This window comes from Phalacrocorax aristotelis, chromosome 4 (assembly GCF_949628215.1).
Source record: "Phalacrocorax aristotelis chromosome 4, bGulAri2.1, whole genome shotgun sequence".
NCBI lineage: Eukaryota > Metazoa > Chordata > Aves > Suliformes > Phalacrocoracidae > Phalacrocorax > Phalacrocorax aristotelis.
Window position 1 is genome coordinate 57461068 of NC_134279.1, and position 21087 is coordinate 57482154.

Below are 21087 nucleotides of genomic sequence, written 5' to 3' on the forward strand. Positions count from 1 at the left end.
GGGGCAGTTATTAGTTTAAAATTTTGTGTGAACTTCTTGCTGGTTGCTGGTAAAGCCACATACTCACTGAGATTCAGGAATCAGTGATACTGCAGCACATGCATAATTAAGCACAAACTCGAGGATCTTTGCTATGTGGAAATGGAATTGACCAAGCACATATTTAGCTTTGCGGTGCATGAAGTGCTTTATTGAGTCAAAGTCTGAACCACAGTCCACTGACACCAATGAAAGATCTTCTGAGGACTTTGGGTTCGACTCACAGAAAGCCATCTCTGCTCGACTTTCACCATGACAGCCACACGTGCTCTTGGAAATACAGCTCACAGCAGCAATCCGCAGGGTATCGCCCCATCTCATTTATGTCTTCTTTATTGTCTCCTCTCATATACTAAGTTTTGTGGAATATGGCTTGGTTCAGCCTACCCCAATGAAGCAGAAGCTTCTACCAGCGGGATGTACACGCTCTGCAATCCAGTTTCACAGACACGTCGCATGCAATAGGAGAAATTAGTTATAATAAGTAAAATCAACACTACCAAAGGTAATCAACATTTTATTTATAAACATACATTTACTATAAAAGCTGTTGCATTTTAGACAAGTTTTCCTAATTTCCAGAGGCATTTTAGAATAAATAAAATAAAGGGAAGATTAGCATAATTGGCATTCAACGTTAGCCCCAGCTAGGACAGCAATCCTTGTTCTTGAATGGACATGCAGATAAGGACGGTCCCCTTCTGGTTCATCAACCTTTAGGACATTCACCGAGAACTACAGATTTACTGCAACAATAACACTACGTAGCAAGAGTAAGGGAAAAATACACCATGAAAAATGGGGTTGTGAAATACAGATGGGTTATGACACCTGTTTAGATTCTCTGAAGTAGTAAGAGGCTAAATAAATTCTGAAACATCTAAAACCCATTAAATACATTGTACTTGCTTAGCAATAATAATTCATTTTTTTCACATTTACATTGTAGTTCATTTGTAGTAAAGCGTTATATTTTTTTTCTATGCTCAAAGTTCCTGATAAGAAATGCATCATGTTTATGTGCTTAAATTGAAAAAAAGAAAAAGGAAAGGAAAAAAAGAAAGATCTTAGCCTGAATGAATTTGCCATGTAGGACTCCAAAGGAAATATAAAATCAAACATAAGCAGTTGGCAAGCACAATTTAGAAAACTGTTGAAAATCATTCTGTGCAGGTGAGTAGATGTTCATGAGGGAGAAAAAATATTGTTGTCTGAGAAAGCTGCTTCATTTTGCCGTATATACAAACTTGACTAAAACATGCATACACGAAACTCATCGATAGACACTGGAATCAATTTCTAAGCAGCTTCAGAGATCCAGTGGTGTGTCTGCAGTGCAATGCATACCCCCACCCCAGCCCTCGCCCATGCATTTTACTCCCAACCATGACCCCTACGTGAATGAGAAGCGGACCTAACCTCTGTGACAACCAACCCTTTTGTACGCTTGGGGACTGATTTGCACATCTAAACTCTACCACATGGGTGAAGCGGTGTTAGCGACTCATACCAAATAGATGTACAAGCATGCACAGTCTCACTTAAAAATCAGACCCAGACATCATATATTCACATATCCTTAATGCAGCGCATGGAATTACACAGATGTAGAAAGCTGGTTATAAAATCTGCTTCTTCAATTTCCATGTTATGTATTATTTGTGGGAAAAACATTATGGTGACCACATGCAAAGTGGATGCGTGCATCCTGGTTATCAAAACCCTTTAACAGTAAATCATGCAGAGGGTTAATCAAAATATTGGACGTCATTTTTATTTCCAAAACATTTTTCTGATTTTTTTGTTTTTTTAAAATATTCCCCAGGTGAAGTTCACGAAGGAACTTCAGCTTTTTGGATTTATTGCATCCATAAGTCATCGTTGACTGTGTGCAACGGCTTTGCATTGTCTAAGGCACAGTTTTAAGGAAGTAACATGTAACTTTCCAGCAGATAGTCACAATGTCCTCCAATGACAACATCATACGTGGGTTTTCAATGACATGCAGTTTTGCATGGGTATGTGACTCACATGCAAGCAACTGTCTAGAGTTTAAATAAATAGTTGCTAGCTATACAACAACTCAAAATTATTGCTTCCCTAATAACCATTTCATTTCCATTTACCAACACATCAAAAGACAATGGATGTGCACATAGATAAAATAAATCTCTATTAATTCAGTTTTATCACGGTTTTAAGGCAGAGTAAGTAGATTTTTCCTCCATTTTAAGTTGCATTGTGAACTGCTAAAATGGGATATGTCCAATTGCTGTTTACCAGAAAGTGCTAGGATATTTTACAACTGCAACACACCCCCTAACCTTGCCCATGTATGGTAGGTAAAGTGACCCAGCTCTGACCGCTGTTTCAATGGGCTGCTGGATCACTTTAGTAAGGAGCACATGCTTAATCAAAAAACACAAAGGAAAACTGGCCCGAACACAGCCAAGTTAAAGTTTTTTTTGCCTACTGCTGCCAGCTTCCTCTCTGCTCGCCTTCCGCACTCCCGGTTTCTGCTGACTTTATCAGGGTGGTGTGTGGAGAAACGCAGGCTCGAGGCTGTTTAATTCCCTGCTCTGGAGGGCACCCAAACCACACGTGTTTCTCCGCATGAAATTTCAATCAACTGTAATGTCTGCAAATGAATGTGCAGATCTCAAACCAACTCAGACCGTCAGTGGGCAAGATACACGCCAAAGAGAACAGCTTCACCCTAGCTTGAAACCGCAGCTCGGAGACTCACAATTCAGCTGTGTCTGCCCACTCAGCCGCCTCTCCCCCACATCGCCTTTCACTGAGTTTAATAACAACACCGGCTGCTGAACTTAGTAAGAAGGATTGCTCCTAAAGGGAACCTTGCCACTGTTAACGGTATACAGTCTTTAGGTTTAATGAAGAAATCTTTATTGGAGAGAATATTAAGCTATAGTCATGAACATTACTTGAGGTACACAAACAAAAAAAATCCTATTTCTAAAGGTGCAATAATTTATTTGTATAACTCCTACCCTCAACTGAAGGTAATATAAACACAAAATGCTTCAGAATTACAGGATGTATTATCAAACTAGTCTCTGTATAAAAAAACTTATAGCTTCAGTTATAACAGAGAAGTTGTGCTGTGATGTTTAGTTTTTCAAATGCACTGATTAGATACTATCTTAAAATTACTTCTCAGCTCAAGTTGGCATATTCTATAAAGGTTCTGTAAACTTAAATTTTTTAATTCCTAGAAATATTAAACCAAAACAGCTTTATTGCATGTTTATTTTCTTATTACTTTCAAAAGAACAAGGTAACAGACTGGAAATCATAAACATACCTGAAAGATGGGATTTTTTTTTTCATAGTACTTAGGGTTTGCCTTCCCAAACATGGTCATACATATTTTGCAAATTTCTTAAGAAAGGGAAAAACCAACATACTGCCTTTTAAAGGAGCAGGTGCAGCGTTTTTATGAGTTTTTCAAAATGAGATGAGAGCCATGATGTCCGTGGATTCAAGCTCTTACAAGTGATTGTCTGGAGGCAGCCGATACATACGAGAAGAGAGTTCCTTCTTGAAAGTTATTAGGACTGAAAGTCATGTCACAATGTAGTTGGCTGTCCAGCAGCTGGATGAAACAAAATGAAACCAAGTCATTAGTTGACAAACTTTAACAAACGTACATAGGCTTTTCCTCATGTGATCTCTACAATTAAAAAAACTGCATCTGGAAATATATATAACTTGTGTCCTGCTTCTCTTTCTTCTGCAAAGTTGGGGCACTAACTGCAAAGACGGATTCAGCGTAACTCCAGTGGAAATACATTTCCCATGCCACATGGACAAACGCATTCTGCACGCACTTTTATTTCATTTTACTCCCAAAGTACTTGTGGGTGTATTTACTTTCAGGCTCTGCAGTGCCAATATAGTAAAGCAAAGGACTTATGAGTCATCTTTAGCTGTCCCTGGTTTGTGTTATGTGGTAATGCAGAGTCCTTGTGTTATTTGGCCATACAGGGAATCTCATAAATTTACTTCTTGCCTTTGACTTCGACACTCACAAACCTGTAACTATTCCCCGTTTGACATTGAATACCGAGTTTCCTTCCTTGTGAGTTTTTGTTGTAGAGAAAGAACATACCAGTAAAACCCCACCCACTTTTATATGAAAAACATAAATCCTTTGGACCCTGGAGCACTACATATTCTTTACTGCTTTTATCTTCTAAGGTTTTTGATAATTTCTTTTGAAACAGAATCATCCACAGTTTCAAATAAGCTTTTGGAAGCCAGGATATTTCATCGAGGCGCCCATAAGCATCTCAAAGCCGTACTGATTAATTCTGGGTTGGTCAGAGACCGTCAGTTGGGCACACTGCTGCCTGGGTTTTCAGATGTAGCCGTGGGGACAGGGAGGCACAAGCTGCGCCATCAGGCAACTAATTTTATATTTAGCATCAGACTTCCCAGAACTGAAAGGCCAAACACTAACATTGCACCAGTTTGTTCTTCACTTCAGATGTGAAGTCCATCAAATTCTAGTTAAAGATGAGCAGCTAACCATATTTGCAGCTCTATCAAAATCAGTCCCTTTGAAACTGTCAGCAAGAGCCTGTGTAACTTAAATTCAGCTAACTCATATTTTGAAATTTTGCATGAGGGCTGGACACAGCACGAAGACACTATTTGTAGGAAAAAAGAAAAACCCTTGCTGTTGTTTTTCTTCAGAAACCATAGATTTCCCCAAAACCTATTCCCCCTGTCATGGACCTGTTGTGCTAGGTATGTACAAAACACTGCACGAAACACTGCACACAGCTTTGTGCTGCATTTTCTAGCACTGCTGTGGTAGAAATTATGATGGAGGGGGTGATTTCTACAGCATATAAGCTGATAAATAATTTATTTGAGCCTTCATCTACCCTAAAGGGGCCTCAATTTTTTGTAAGCAAAAAGGATTAAGAATAAAAGGAAAATATTACTTTTATCACCTTCCCCTTTTTGTGTAAAGATGGATGTGCATTTGTGTATTTTAAGGGCCAGGACCTCATCCACATGAGGAAGGTTTATAGTATCAAGCCTGAAGAGGAAAAGCTATTTCTAAATGAGTCAGGTTAAATAAATAACAATAAAAAGTTGCTAACATTTCTTAGCAAAATTGAAAAAGAATCACTAAATAAATGGCTATACAATAGCACCCTCTAGCTCTGCTGAGGGGGAAATAACTCTCTCCCGAAACATTAGAGAAAAAAATATTCTTCTGCTGGCAAAGGTAGGTAGGTACCTTTCCTACTCCTGGTTTTCTGCAGCCTCTGCTTTTGAGAGACAAGGAGGGAAACGGTAAATGAAAAGAACTATTTATCTCCACTTATCTGTTAGGACTGTAGGGAGTGAATATATGGAACAGTAACATGTATGAGGAGGGCAACAATTACTCCCATGGTTTTTTACTGTGTCTTACTGTTTTCCACAAAGTAGAAAGCCACCGTGAGCACTGACCATCTCATATCACTGGTGACATCAGGGTGAAGCTGAAATGCTCTAGCAATTTGGTATCAGTCACATAAAACCAGGACTGGGAAGGACATTCAAGTGACCTGCTCTAAAACAAGAAAGTGCATCGGTTTTTTTTTTCTGACATGCAATTGTCTAGCTCCTTCAAAACCTGCAGCAAGCAACACTTCAGCACAAGTCTGGGGATACAACCACAAGGATTCATTGTGAGTTACAGAATGTTCCTAATATTTTCCTTGACTACTTTGTCTGCAAATGGAGGCCTGGAGACATAAAAAATGGGAACTTCTCCAAACAAGGCCCAGGGTCCTAGACCTAGGAGAAGTCTCATGTGCTGCGACAGATCCAAGCCTTCAGGATATGCAATGTGTAGGAGTTCATATTTATACACAGAAACAGCCTTTAAGTCTAATATTGCTGAGCAGAGATCCTCTGGGGAAGGTTTAATGGGCTTGGAAATCTTTTTTGATACAGGAGAATGATTAAAATAACACGGGAAGGCTCTCCTTCCCATGGCAAAGCTATGCCTGAGTGGCAAAGCCATTTGGGCATAAGGGAGAATACACTACTTCTGGGAAGAGAAAAACTCATCAGTTAAAATCATGGCAACAGTATTGTTAGAGTTCACCGTCCTTTGAACAGGATTTGGTACTTACTTCTGGATCGGATATAACAATCATTGCAGTTAAGAAGACCGTTTCTAATCCTGACATCTGTCCCACTTGCTGCATCTCCCAGCTGTCCCTTGCAAATGCCACACTGTCAATTGAAGAATAGAGAAAATAAGAGAGACCATGCCCTACTACTATCTGTGACAATTCTCCCCAAATTTTGACTTTTGTTTCAATAGTTCTTGAAACAGTGAGAAAAAACCATAACCCCCAGAACCCTGCCCATACTCCTAGGGAGCACTGCAAATCTGTGAAAGGTTTATTTTAGAGCCAACAGTATTTAGGACTGGATTTCAGCAGTCTCCACTTATACAGAAGTGATGTCCAGTGATTTTAAGGGACACTTGATTTTGATGTTGTATTCTGGAGGCAGCCCATTTGTTATGGAAAAGGCTTATAGAGGCCAGAGGTTTAGTTTGGGTAAATGTCTAAAACCAAAACAGGCTTCATGAATGTCTAAAACCAATCAGGCCACAGATAATGGAAATGGACACTTTCTGAGTTCTCTCCAAAATACGATCTTCAGACACTCAAGAACGCTCGTGAAGTATTTCTGTTGAGAGCTTTGGTGAAAGGCTGAAGACATTGTCCATTCCATAGTCAATGCTTTCCAACCATGGGCTGGATCAAAGATGGCTTTGGGACTGACTGGGTTTTTGAGGAAAAGAAAAATAAATCACAAGGTAACTGATTTTATATTTAAAAACAATGAGCACAACTGGGAAATTATATGATGCTTCCCTCTGTAAGCAAGGAAGCTAAGTTTGCTTTCTAAATCACAGGTTTTAGTCCAATTAACATGCCTGACAACAAAGTAACACATGAGCTGCATTACTTCCACTTCTCTATAAACACACACACATAACAAACATGCAAATCCCTTGGTCCTCTCATTTTCAATTTAATATCTACAGCTCTCAATGTACTCCCTCCTCACACTGTGCATGACTTGAGATTTTTCTTAATAAAGCAAGAGACATACCCTGAAGCACTGAATATGGAAATAAAGACCAAGTGTTTCAATAATCATGGCAGCTCCTTTTCCAAGAGGAAGCCCACAGGTAGAACAAAGCTTCTTTCCGCTGACAGACCTAGGAGACAAACATGACCTTAAGAAAACAGAACAGCAACTAATACTAAAACGTAGCCAAATGTTTACACAGGTTTATGGAGAGGGTCAGAATGGGAGGAAGGAGCTTTGGGGGGTGTCACATAAATACACATTGACCCTTCAACCATGTTGCCGATCAGCATGCGTATCTGCCTCGCACACAAAACAAGCAGAGGACTTAAAATGCTTGAATGCACAGCAGCTCAGATCCATTTCCCTGCCAGTCTGCTGCAAGCCTCTTAACAGAGACGCAGTTGGCTGGGAACCATGCCTATGGATTACCTAGACCCAGTCAATGCCACAGCAATCAAAGCAGATAGTCACACAAATTACCTGAGTCAGACTCCCAGCCTGGAAATTTTTCAATTTGTTTGCAAATGGGTTTGCTTACTGCAAGTCCCAAGGCAGGGATGCTGCTCTTACACCCAGATAAGCTGGCAAAGTCAACAGCTTCATGCCTGTTAGTACTCCAGCTAGTTAGGCTAAAGCTGAAATCAGATCTCCATCTGCAATGCAAAAATACTTCCCCTCTCTCCTTAAGCTTCAGTCCCGTCTAGACCTTTCTAGTCAATCAGCTGTTTGATGACAGCTGGGTGAGGAATCAGAGCCCCAGGAATAACTGGTACCTGTTTTCATAATGGTTTTAATGGCAGTGCAGGTGCATACTTCTATGTGTTTCATACTCTTCCCTTCTTACCTGCCTGCCAGCCTGCCAGAAATGATGTTTGTCTAGTGATATGAACTCAGGACCAAAACAGATCCTTTGTCATTATGGGTCATCCATGCTTTTTTCAGCCAGGGCTGAAACCAGGAGAGAAACTTTGGGATACTTAATGAGTTTTGAAAAGATGGTTTGATGAAATTATACACAGATAAGCAAGTTTACAATATCTTGCTTTATGGTTTTGGTGCAACAACGTAAGAAGCCACCAACAGAGACAGATCTGGACTGCACCATGATTAAAAAGCCATTAAAAACAAGAAAAATATACAGAAGCAGCAGAAAGACTCATCACAACCAGGAACCTGACCTTGCTACGATCTAATCTCTGTCACTTCTGAGCCCATCATTCTTTATCCCACAATGAACCCTGACAGCAGAGGCACATCACTGTCTTGTTGCTTCATTCGCATTATTCCTTTTAGAATGACTTCCCTGGGTTCTTCTCCTCCCCTACAACCTTAAGCCTTCCGCTCACATCCCTCTGCATTATTCTTGAGTCCACCTTTGTTTTCTCTTCTTCTCCACTATCACAGTTATTACAAGGACAAGTTAAAGTGTTGGATCAAATAATAAAGTGCGTTGAGAAATTTTTAAGAAGTTTTCTAATCTTTTAGTGGAACAACTTCCCATCCTTTCTTTCCAAAACTAAGATTTATTTCAGGAAAAGATCTTGGAAAAGGGACTCGGATCAGGATATAGCTGCTAAATAATATGAAGTAGCTATCATGACTAACTACATGTGGCAATCCCACCAAAACTGCAGTTACAGCTAGGAAAAAAAGAGGAAATAGTTCACATAAAAAATTCCTAATACTTTAATGTCAGTGAAAATGGCATCGGAAGGAGGGCTTTGTTATCAAAAGTGAAGAAAAATGTTATTTGAACAGAACAAAAACTTGCTATGTTTTCTATGTTGCACTACTTTACCCTATTAATAAACTAACTTATTTTAATACACCCCAAATTATTAGTGATTCTGTAAGGCTACAGTTAACATTTACTTAGAGTTGGTACACATATATCACAGCTCATTGCTTGAGAGAATAAAATCTCCAGGAGATTAGCACGAATGTAGAAAAATGTAAAAAACAAAAAAGGCAAAAAGGCAAAATGTGTTTCAAGTTTGGAAATTAAGGCAAGGATTTCTTTTTAAATCAGCAAGTGTTGAAATGTCAGTCGGTGACAACATCTAGAGCATACCTTGCTCCTGAGCATGTGACTGTTCACAGTGAAGACAACATCCTTTGGCTTAAGTGCCCTGAACTCACGCTCTTCTGCTTACTTTGACTGGGGCTTACATTATCCCATTTCAATTTCATTGAAATTTCAATGATCAAGCAGAGTCCTACAGCTGCTTTCTGAACTGTGTTATTTGAAAACATAATAATACTGCTGAAGTAGGCAAGAAATATGGGAGAGGGAGCTATGTGTTTATTCTGTGGACAGTTATGAATTGCAACATTTAGAAGAATTAATAGTGCATCCACATAATACTAATGTGATTTACACTGCGGCACTTCACCAGCAACTACAAGATGTATTTGGTCTGCAAAATTCCTTATTGACCTTTTGTACCTGCTGGGTGACTGACTCAGAGCAGCAGGAGAGCAGGGAGATGATGGCCCAGACTGGAAGTTCTCATGATAGCCTGCCCTAAAATACAGGAGAGAAAATGCATTACTACAGCTGAAGAAGAACTAAAACCAGAGGTTTTGTAGTGAGAAATTCTAGCCGATGGATTTCAGGACTCCCAGCTCTAAAGATTTTATCTAAGGAAAACAAGGTATAAACTTGCTGTCAACTGCCATTTGGATACAATGAAAAATATCACACATTTTTTGGTTCTGAGTCTTGGTCTGCTTGCTATTGCTCAACCAGATAACTCACAAGGTAATCAGCCATATGCAGACTCCTGCTCCCCTATCAACCCAGCAGAGCTCACACCATGATGATGCAGGGTTAAGCCAAGGCACATCACCTTCTACTCTCTTTTCCCCAGGGTATGTGCACAGAGGCACGCTTGTAGAGCAGATGTGGGGTTGTTGATGAAGGGTCTGTGCCCTTTACTGAGTAAAAAGGAAGCCACCAACACTGAAGAGCGGTTTATTCTTATCTGTGTCTATTCTACCCTGCAAGATTTTGGTGAGAAAAAACATGGATGTTTTTTGTTATCAGAAATCATAGAATTGATCCAACCTCTAGCTGCTTAAAGCTGTTTACAGACTGACAATTTTCTCAAACACACACGAGCAGTTTGTTATGAGGAATAGGTAATCAAACCTCAATCTACATTAGTTTTGACTGGATACCAGCTTCATAGAGGTAACACATATCTTGCAGGAGACTGTTCATATGTATGCTAATGAAAACAGATGTTCCTTTCTCATTACAGAGATACACCTTTTGCAAATATTTGGTAAATATATCCCTTGTTTACTGAAAGAATTGCTGTACTTTTTAGTAATGCTCACTCAAAAACACAAGGCAAAGCATCAGCGAAGTAAAAAAACCTCACCAAATTTATGGCATAAAGAAAATATTAATCTATCTTTTTTTAAAAAGCTGTAATCCTTAAAGAACTAGAAAGTAGCAACCAATGTGTGTTCAGAAGCTGGGGAATGAAGCTCTCAAATACCAACTTCAAAGAGGCGGACTTCTGCTGACATTTCCACCCTGATATCTAGCCACCTATGAATATTTTTTGGTCTTAGGGACTTAAAACAAATGAAGCACATGAGCCGTTATGCAGATGAGTGTTTAAACACCTAAGGAGAAAGAAGATAGAGAATGGCAAGCGGGAGGTGCCCTCCCGCATGAAACTGGGGCACCTGTAATGAGAAACGAAGTAGATAAATGTTAGCAGTCTTGGTGGGAAAGCCGGGAATCAAAGGTGTCTGCACACTGCAGGACTACCTATGAAACTTAACCAATAAAGAATGCTAAGTAGGAATATAAGGGAGAACAGAGTGAGCAGGACTTCTCAACCTCTGCAACAATCTGTATTTATGTTCTCACCTCCTCACTTCTCCTGCAGAGCTCAGCTGTTGTCCTGCACTGTGGGCCAGGAATGGTCTCTGCCAAATGTCTTCTGTGCGATGCGGGGACTGCTTTGTCAGTAACTGCTGATTCCAGGAGACATCTGCAATGGGAGGTGAGGAAATCTCAATACTTGTGATAAAATGCTTTTGTCAATACTTACAGACCTGCATAGCTTGCGGGCACACCATAAAGGAGACACGAGATGTACTGTTACTTAAAAATAAGTTCCCAGAAACCCCACACAAAGTCAGAAACAGGCTCTGCTACACCAGAAGACCACTGTGGGACAATGTCCCCTTGCATTACCTTCACATACATATGACCTACCCTGCTGCTGAATCTCAGTTTCTGAAGGGGGAAAGGGAGAGGTCAAACAGCTGTTCATGAATAGCACTTGTGAAAATAAAGTATTTCTTTCCTAAGGAAGGAAGCCCCAGAGAGACAGAAACTTCCCATGGTGCCTGGGGATCCAAACTTAAGTTTGGAGGACTTAAGAGGAAGGCGGTGTAGTCACTGCTCTCCTTAAGCCTACTGAAAAACAGCTTTATTCCCTTTTAATTTCCGTCTGTGTTTCAGGTGGTTGCACAAGGCTCAGAGACAATAACAGCCTCCCAACAATATGCAATGATCTGTGATGCCCAGGCAGCCGACCATCCCATCTTTGAGACAGAGCGCACTACCTGCATCCTTCCAGATGAGTGTTGTGGCTTGCAGGTTGGGGAGGACCTTACTCTGTTGTGCACCAACCAGCTGGTTTAAAGGAGACAAAAAACTACTGGGGCCTACGAAAGGCCTGTAACCTATTTTTGATATCAAGACGAAAGAAGTCCTAGTCCTGACTATTTAGGGACTCAAGGAGAGAGCAAGGATGTGGCGTGTTAAGGGGCAAGAAAGAAACTTTCAGAATATTTGTAGGGGACCAAGTTGCTGAAGAGAACCTAGAAAAAAAGCCTGATTAGCAGAAGTTGTTAAAAATCGTAAAATCTTTGAAGTTTGTTTAATGACTACTATAAATCCACAAGGATGGATTGCTGGGCAGTTATCTTCTGTTTTCTTTATCTGAGAAACTTTTATCAAAGTACTAAGAATACAATCAAATTGTGGACAGGGATGGCAAACCTGCTAAGTTTAACAAATTGAATTTGCATTTGGAGCACAAAACAACACTGAAATCTTCTCTATACATAGACATTTCATTTTTTAGAATCAATTTTGATGCTAGACTGAAAACAAAAATCTAAACCTCAATTTCAAAATCTTTAATCCTACTTATTTACTCTCCATTGTTCACTTGTATTAGATAATGGTGCTAAATTAGTGAATTTACCTTTATTTTAGGGTGACCCTGTTGACAGTCATGTTTTGGGGAAATTCCTTCATTCAAAAAAACATCAATATTTATGGAAGCTTAAAAAATCTATTGATTTTAAATGTCATCAGACATTTGTAATGACAAAATTGAGACAGGTATCACTTTAGACCTGGCTTGAAATGGTTACCCATCACAGGTAGTGATTTTAAGTGGACTGGAATGGACATAAAGAATCTAATAAGCTATCAAAACATGAAAGAAGTGTTGGAAGTATGGTCTTGGTATCAAGATAAATCCTACATTTAAGATTATGTAAAAGATGGAAGATAACTGTGTTTGTTTACTACTGTGAACATGCAGGGCTATAAACAAGATTTCTACCTGCAGCTGAATGTTCATCTCTGACAAAAACAAGATTTAAAATTTCACCTTAACATATTTATCTTTACTAACAGAAAATAACCTGAATCTGAGACATTCAAATTTTGAAGATGTGTGTGTACCGTTAATTTCTAAAATTCTCTGAGCTAGATTTCAAGCCTCTGTAATACCTGCGAGATTTTTATTTGGAAAAGAATACATGCTTATGAAGAGTCTCGACTCTCACCCTGAGTCAACGGCAGACTCAGCCTGGCAGGAGAGCTGCGCTCCGTCACCGGCACCTGGTGCTCCTGTTCACCTCCTTTCAAGGTATCTGCCTCTGGATGTCCTGAGAGCACTTTATTTCCACTGCCAATAAAAATAAGTCACATTGTATAAATGATGCCAGGAAAAAATGCCACCTAGATTATAATGGCAAAATCAGACTTTTGAATATCAGCCTATTTTTTGCAACAAGATTTCTGTTATTGTGTCGGCAGTGACAAAACAATGAGGATAAACTGTCACAAATTAACAAGTTTCCAAACATGCCAAGTCTTCCTACTTCCTTCACACACTGCCGCTTACACGCACTAAAGATCATTCTGGATTTGTGGAAAATGGCTCCTTTGCCAGAGAAACACCTTTTCTCAGTGTTCTCTGTCCAGTGTTCAGTATCACCAGATGCTTCTCATCTTTGTGAAAGCTGTTATTAGCAGCTGGGCAAAGACCAGGACTTTGAACACGACCTAGCGAGTTCCGGTACAGCGCTTCCGAGATTGCCTGGCTATCTCACACAGATCCTGAGTTGAAATAGCTACCGCTCCTTTATTCCTCCAACTGGCTTGTGAATCTTGTACACAGGACACGGTGCAGTGCCACACAAGAGATGGCTGAGCAATCTAAACTCTGATCTGGTTGATGTGACAGCCTTTCAGCAAAGCCATATACTGAAAAGGAAAGCCTTCTGATATGCAAAACTAGCGCTACACATTGCCATTTATGTGTAAGCCTGCGGGAAGTGAATATTGATGGGGATATATTATTCCTATCACCAGGCCACCAGATGCTGATGCTCCAGCATTAATCATGGGCAGATGTGACATCCCAGAACTCTACAGAACACAAAGCTCCACAGGGCTAAGAAATGCTTAGGCTTGATCCATACCTCCTCTTTTCTTGCCAGAGTTCATTTTCCTTGCTTTTCGGAGGCAGTATACTGTCCTGCTCCCAGAGCAGCTTTTTCTGCCTTGTAACTTCTTTTTGTTTGCCTTCCTCTGGAGAGCTGTTTGAATCAGTTGTGTTCTAGAAGACAGCAGGGGAGGGAACAAGGAGCTTCCCTTGAATTCGGCATCAGCACACACATGAGAAAAGCACAGGCTGCCCCCAGATATATTGTGTTGACACAACTTATTATGATAAAGAACATCTCCCATTATACAGTGGAATCATTTGACCTTGGTAAGGCTAACTTTGGATTTAATGAAGACTTCAGCTAAAACAATCAACTAATTGCATAAATTGAGCATGACACAAAAAAGTGTGGGACTGGCCAATTATGAGATGGGCTTTGGCTACCCCAAAATAGGATGGTAGCAGTTTGCTTGGGAATATGGCTTTTCAGTTGTAAAAACACACAAGCTACAGCACTCTGAGGTATCACCAGCTATGGAAAGAACCAGGCAATACTCTTACTGTTCCCAGACTTTGTCAGCCTTTAGTGAACAATGAATCTTTGCACTGAAGCTAGCTTAGTCTTTCCTGCCTTATTAATTAATGAGAAACTCACCGTCGTCTTGTTTCCTTCAGTGGTAGAGGAAGAGGAGGAGAGGAGCTCAGCAGAGTTTGAAGAAACAATGAATGGGACTACAGTATCCTCAATTATCTTACGCTCCTAAAAAAAAAGAAGTGTATCAGGAGAAAGCACAGGTTAAAAATACAGAATGTCTGTAGAATGGCTAGGTAAAGACCTGTGGTACCAAGAATAATTGTGAACACCTCAATTTTTAATTTGCTTCAAGGTTTTGCACTCCCTTTCCTTTCACTATTACCATCTTTGAAAGGGGATGTCCAAAACTGGAAAGAATATTCCACTTGGGATGGCACCACTGTTTCTCAGAACACCAGCCTGTTACATTTCATATATAAATACGGTACATGAGAAACACCTTCTGAAAGTGGGAAAAAAGAATCCTTGTTCAGATCACAAGTATGGCCCTCAAGCACAGATGTTAAGACATCAATCTGCATAACGTACAACGAGTCAAACTGAAAACATAAGTATTTTCCATTTTCCTTCAATAATGACCCACAATTGAGAGAAGAAAACCACTGTCTTCTATACTGTTGATATTCGACAACTGTAAGTTTTGAACGTTTCCTGTTAATTTTTTTTAAAAAACAAGGCCAGTTTACAAAACATCTACATGATCAAGCCCAAGGCAGAAAACAATTTCATCTGGAGTTCCACCAAGTTCAGGCACCAAGTATATGCCAAAATGCACAAGGCTCTGCTTCCGGAGGGAAGTCTGAGCCTGCCCAGACACAACCATCCTGACTCATCCTGACTTACACAGCAATTAGACACCTCCACCTATGCGGAGCTTCTGAGGATACCTGTCTAAATATTTAAATATTTTTCCTCAGTGCCTATGGTAGTGTTTAAGAGAAACAATCCTCCTGAGAATTCAGCCACGGCTTTCCATTAATTAATCTAGCTATGGGATTTTTTTAGTTATGTAAGTAGGTGCATTTAAATACAAAAAGAGTCAATAAACAACCTCCTCCTTTGAGCCTTACCTCCTCATAGTATCTACGCTCCTCCTCTTCAACTTCTCTCTGGGCCTTTTCCCATTCTTCTTTCAGCTTGTCCTGCTCCTTCTGATACTTCTCCTGTAAGAGGATACAAATTCAGAGCGTTCTCTATTAGGAGTAAATTCCATAGCATCTCCACAGTGAAAATGAACCTGCTAAGAGTGGTTTAGTCAGACATAGGATGAAATAGGAAGATAAAAATTTGAAACATGTATTGGTGTAAAAAAAAAAAATTATTCTTTTCCTCCTTTCCCCACCCCCCAACTTGTTTCTAGCACTTACATTTAACACCTTCAAACCACGAGGAACTTTTAACATACTAGAAGTTTAATTTGTTTAGAAGTTTTGAAATCTTTGGTCAGAAATGAAATTTATGCTCAACAATTTCAATAATTCCTTGTTTATTATACAGTATTAAGAGTTCCAAAAAGCTATCATACAACCCAAAACACTTAGGCATGGATTTTACATTAATAACTTTAGCAAAGCAGCACATAAACAAGCAGGTTTTACATATACTGGTACTAATTTAAGAGAGATAGCAGTACAATTTAAAGAATTATGAATATCTGTGCAAGTGTAAAAGATAAATGAATAGTGTGTAAAGGTTTGAAGAGGGTAAATTTATAATTAGCTAAGTAGTTTATTTTCCTCCTTGATGGAATTATTTCTTGAGAATTGTTTTTACCCAGTTTTGCATGAAAAATTATCTCAAAGAGATCTTTAAAATTGTTTGATAGAACTGGTTTGAATATGGGGAAGAATGGTGACTTCCATATCTCTTTACACTAGTTCCAACTTCTGTTCAAATTAGAAACCACATCTGCCTAATCCAGAAGAGATGCGCTCACTATTGAGAGAACACTCACATATGCCAGAAAAATTATGAGAATTTTACACGATTTCAAGAGGAAATAAGCATATTAGCTAAAAATAAATAATCTCAAGAAAGCAGTAGAGACACACAGAAGTCAATCATAAAAGATCATAGAATCATAGAATCGTTAAGGCTGGAAAAGACCCCTAAGATCATCAAGTCCAACCGCTAACCTATCACTGCCAAGTCCACCATTAAACCATACCTTTCTTTTAAATACCTCCAGGGGTGGAGAGTCAACCACCTCCCTGGGCAGCCTGTTCCAATGCCTGACAACCCTTTCCGTGAAGAAGTTTTTCCTAATATCCAACTTAAACTTCCCCTGGCACAGCTTGAGGCCATTTCCTCTTGTCCTATCGCTTGTTACTAGGGAGAAGAGACCGACCCCCGCCTCGCTACAGCCTCCTTTCAGGTAGTTGTAGAGACCGATAAAGTCTCCCCTCAGACTCCTCTTCTCCAGACTAAACAACCCCAGCTCCCTCAGCCGCTCCTCATAAGACTTGTTCTCTAGACCCTTCACCAACTTCGCTGCCCTTCTCTCGACACGCTCCAGCACCTCAATGTCCTTCTTGTAGTGAGGGGCCCAAAACTGAACACAGTACTTGAGGTGCGCCTCACCAGTGCTGAGTACAGGGGCACCATCACTGCCCTGCTCCTGCTGGCCACACTATTCCTGATACATGCCAGGATGCCATTGGCCTTCTTGGCCACCTGGGCACACTGCTGGCTCATGTTCAGCCAGCTGTCAAACAACACCCCCAGGTCCTTCTCCTCCAGGCAGCTCTCCAGCCACTCCTCCCCAAGCCTGTAGCATTGCATGGTGTTGTTGTGACCCAAGTGCAGGACCCGGCACTTGGCCTTGTTGAATCTCATACCGCTGGCTCCGGCCCAACGATCCAGCCTGTCCAGGTCCCTCTGTAGGGCCTTCCTGCCCTCCAGCAGATCGACACTTCCACCCAGCTTGGTGTCATCTGCAAACTTACTGAGGGGGCACTCAATCCCCTCATCCAGGTCATCAATGAAGATACTGAACAGGACCGGCCCCAACACTGAGCCCTGGGGAACACCACTCGTGACTGGCCGCCAGCCGGATTTGACTCCATTCACCACCACTCTCTGGGCTCGGCCGTCCAGCCAGTTTTTAACCCAGCACAGAGTGCACTTGTCCAAGCCGTGAGCAGCCAGCTTCTCCAGGAGAATGCTGTGGGAGACAGTGTCAAAGGCCTTACTAAAGTCCAAGTAGAAAACATCCACAACCTTCCCCTCATCTACTAAGCGGGTCACCTTATCATAGAAGGAGACCAGGTTAGTGAGGCAGGACCTCCCTTTCATAAACCCATGCTGGCTGAGCCTGATGAAAAGACTCAATTTATTATTCTCCATCCTTTGACAGTTGTTTGCTCTTCTGTTACATGGAGGAAAGATATGATTTCTTTGGGACCAAACCTAATTACAGTTTCAAAAGTCACTGTAGACTAACAGGGAAATTCAAGTTCTCAGGGCCACTGCACTTCTCCCAGTTAGGACACGAAACCAGACCTTTTACAGCTTACTCTACCACTAGGCAAAAGTGGATGTTTTGAGGGGGTTCCCCCTCACTAAAAGACCCCAAACCCTTTTTTTCCAAATTTAGCTTGATGTTTTCCAAGAACCTGTGAACAATGCAGAAGTCTACAAAAATCTATTAAGACCATAATTTTAAAGAAGAGTTGCATAGGCATCAGGGTCAGCAAAATGCCAGTCTCAAGAAAGAGGCTCCAAGTAATTAAGTCTCACAGTCTATGCTCAACATACTTTAAATATAGTTGAGGATCAACATTTGGTTTAACTCGGTACTGGAATGCAGAACTAAGTCCTTTCGGTCTTTCCATGGAGTGGGGAAGAGTGCCCAAACCACAGAGGATGTGTGTGTATGCTCACGTTCATGTTCATCTGCCACAGAATTCACTCAAGCATCCACAGAGGACGTGGAAGACATGACATGAAATAACCAACTTCGTCCAAAGGAACAATTCAACAGCTGAGCCACATGGTGGAAGAAATGTAGTTTCTTCCTTACCTGAAGCAAGCGCTCTTGCTCATGCTGCCACCTTTCCTGGCGCTTTCGCTCTTCTTCTGGATCCCAGGACCAGAAATTGAAACGCTTGTGTGAAGGAAAACCAAGCTATTAGACTGTAGTTCACAAGGCTACCAAGAAAGCTGCACTTCATCTGGCCCACCCCAGCAGCGATGTTAAAATGGGAAATAGAGAACTAGATAACGGTTCTCTCAGTTAGCAGATAATATTCTTAGCTTCATTGACACTTGGGATTGCCCACAGGTATCTGAATGATAAAATAATAATTTGGTTTGCAAAGAAAGGCTTAGGAAACTTCAATTGGAGGGGAAAAAGAGGAAAATGACTGAAAGAAAGCTCTAAGCAGCACTGAACAGAGATACCTGCAGGTACTCAAATTTAAAGACAATGTCTATTTTTCTTTTCTATAATCTTCTGCACAATGTACAAAGCAATTTGTGATTGTAAAATATATTCTCTTATTTCACATGGCTGCCAGCACAACAGCCTATTTTAAATTTTTATCTGTAATGAAATAAAATCTCAGGTTTCATTAAGGATCCCATTACACGACACATTTACATGTTTAAAACCCTTATAATCAAGGGCAATTTTAGACACTTGGTGTCATATTCCTTTTCACTACTAGTTGTATTAGAATCTGATAAGAAGAGACGTCTATTTTTATGTGAGAAACAGAATATCCAATACTGTATACTTTAATGTAGTATTTATGATTTTTTTTTTTGTTGGGGAGACAGCAGAATTGTGGTCTCTAATTTCTATGCATTTAAGGTAGAATGGATAACTTGATAACTTGAAGTTACATATTATTTTGAGATTATGAAGCTTTAGTGGTTCCAGCAAATCAGTACTGTATAGCTAGCATTCATTCTGGACAAGGGAAGAACACATACATTCCAGATTCAGACCAGGTCTTGATTTGTGTTATATTTTTCCTCTCTCATTTCCATGAGAAAAAAAAATTTCTCTTTCTGATTTGGGGATGTTGTAAGACAGTTTGCATAAAAAATTCACTTTTGCTACACACGTATCTCTAAAACAAACAATGTAAAAAAGGTACTCACATTTGATTTGTCACCACTATCAGAATCAGCTATTAAAAAAACCCAAAAAACAAACAAACAAAAAACAGAAAAAGGGAAAATTAAATTTAACACAGCAAAATGTGCTTAGCCTTCAATTAAAGCTACATTGTATCTGTATAAAAAAGGTTCATGTTAGTTTCCTATTGGTCCCACAACCAAATGCAAGGACAAACTGCAAGCAAATAAACCAGAAAAACAGATTATACCCGTCACCAACAAAACTACTTTTTATCTGGGTATAGAGGAGCACAATATTAACTAATGTCAGGTTCTACTCTACCACTAGCTAATGCCATCTACTTTTGGCCACAGACGTTAGCAGTGTTCAGACTGAGTGTTACCTACTTTGATCTACTTTTCCCTTCGTGATTCAGTGCTAGGAAGGAAAAAGCACAGCAAAGCTAAAAGGATGGGACTACACTATTCAAGAGCCACAGTTACGAAGAGAACCATTGCCATTTTCTATTCAAGCGTCTTTGAATTAGGCTAATTTAAAGAAATTAAGGAAAAGGTATTTATAAGCAAGTGATTTCTTTTGGGTGCCTGAAACCAGAGCATCACAACAACGGGCAACCCAACAGCTCTTTGTCAACTGTGCAGCAGGAATAGACACTTTCTATGAAAGCGAGAGGTAGAACAAGTCCCCGTGATCATCAGCTTTCACCCCAGCCCCACGTCCAAAGACACCTACGACTGGAGGCAGCAGAAGGGCTGAAGCTGGTCTTAGCACCGCATTTACCTGACTGTGAGAAAAACTGTGAGCGCCGCCAGTTGTTGCGAACCCTAAGCGGAACCGTGGCCCCGCGGGGCGGCTCTGTAGGCAACGGCACAGAGACAAAACAAGAAACACAGCACAGTCAAAAGGCAGCGACGGACTCTCAGACCCGAGCCGCCTGGGCCACAAGAGGGATTTTCACTACAATTGCTTTGGCCCATTGCAGCCAGTTTACAACTGACCTGCAGATCACATGGACTGCCCATATACAAATGCTACTATTGTAATATGGCACCTAACCTTACATGAGAGTTCTAGCGACCTAATGCTCATCAAGGGCAGCCACCCCTTCAAGTCTTTGCATGGTACTTACATTCATTCCTATTGCAAATACATGTTTTAAAGCAGTGATCCTTTCAGTGCTTTACGTGCTGTGAACACTAGAGAGCAGCCAAGCGTTTCAGCATCACTCAGAAAATAGGCAAGAGACCTACAATCGGTTACTTGATGTTTGGACTGATTTGTGCCTAACATAAAATGATGTTGTTCTCAAAGCCTATTTGGAAAGCATCCCCCACTTAAAACAAGTGAGACTTCTATTCTTTTTCAGGCAATCCTGTTTTCCACAGTGGACCACCTTCAGTAGTTCCAATGTTGAAAACACTAGGACAATCAGTATACTACCTATACATAAACAAACAACCTAATAAGTTCTCAGGGGAAAGAAAACTTCAGATGATCTCTCTCTCCCCCCT

The 21087-nt window shown here is 40.4% G+C and overlaps 1 protein-coding gene across 2 annotated transcripts in view; it reads right to left on the reverse strand.

Moving 5' to 3' along the window:
- Positions 1-539: 539 nt before the first annotated feature.
- The window catches only part of LIMCH1 (LIM and calponin homology domains 1), a 184239-nt gene continuing 163691 nt past the window's right edge, over positions 540-21087 (reverse strand). The window contains exons 19-29 of one of the 2 annotated variants that reach the window (XM_075091598.1): positions 19597-19625; positions 18512-18595; positions 15561-15653; positions 14551-14655; positions 13930-14066; positions 13009-13130; positions 11066-11189; positions 9617-9703; positions 7198-7306; positions 6201-6303; positions 540-3655 (exon numbers count right to left, since the gene is read on the reverse strand). In XM_075091598.1, coding sequence (XP_074947699.1) covers positions 3630-3655; positions 6201-6303; positions 7198-7306; positions 9617-9703; positions 11066-11189; positions 13009-13130; positions 13930-14066; positions 14551-14655; positions 15561-15653; positions 18512-18595; positions 19597-19625 — 1019 coding nt within the window. In that variant the 3' untranslated portion in view covers positions 540-3629. The remainder of the gene's footprint in view (positions 3656-6200; positions 6304-7197; positions 7307-9616; positions 9704-11065; positions 11190-13008; positions 13131-13929; positions 14067-14550; positions 14656-15560; positions 15654-18511; positions 18596-19596; positions 19626-21087) is intronic. The other variant, XM_075091597.1, reaches the window with a different exon arrangement.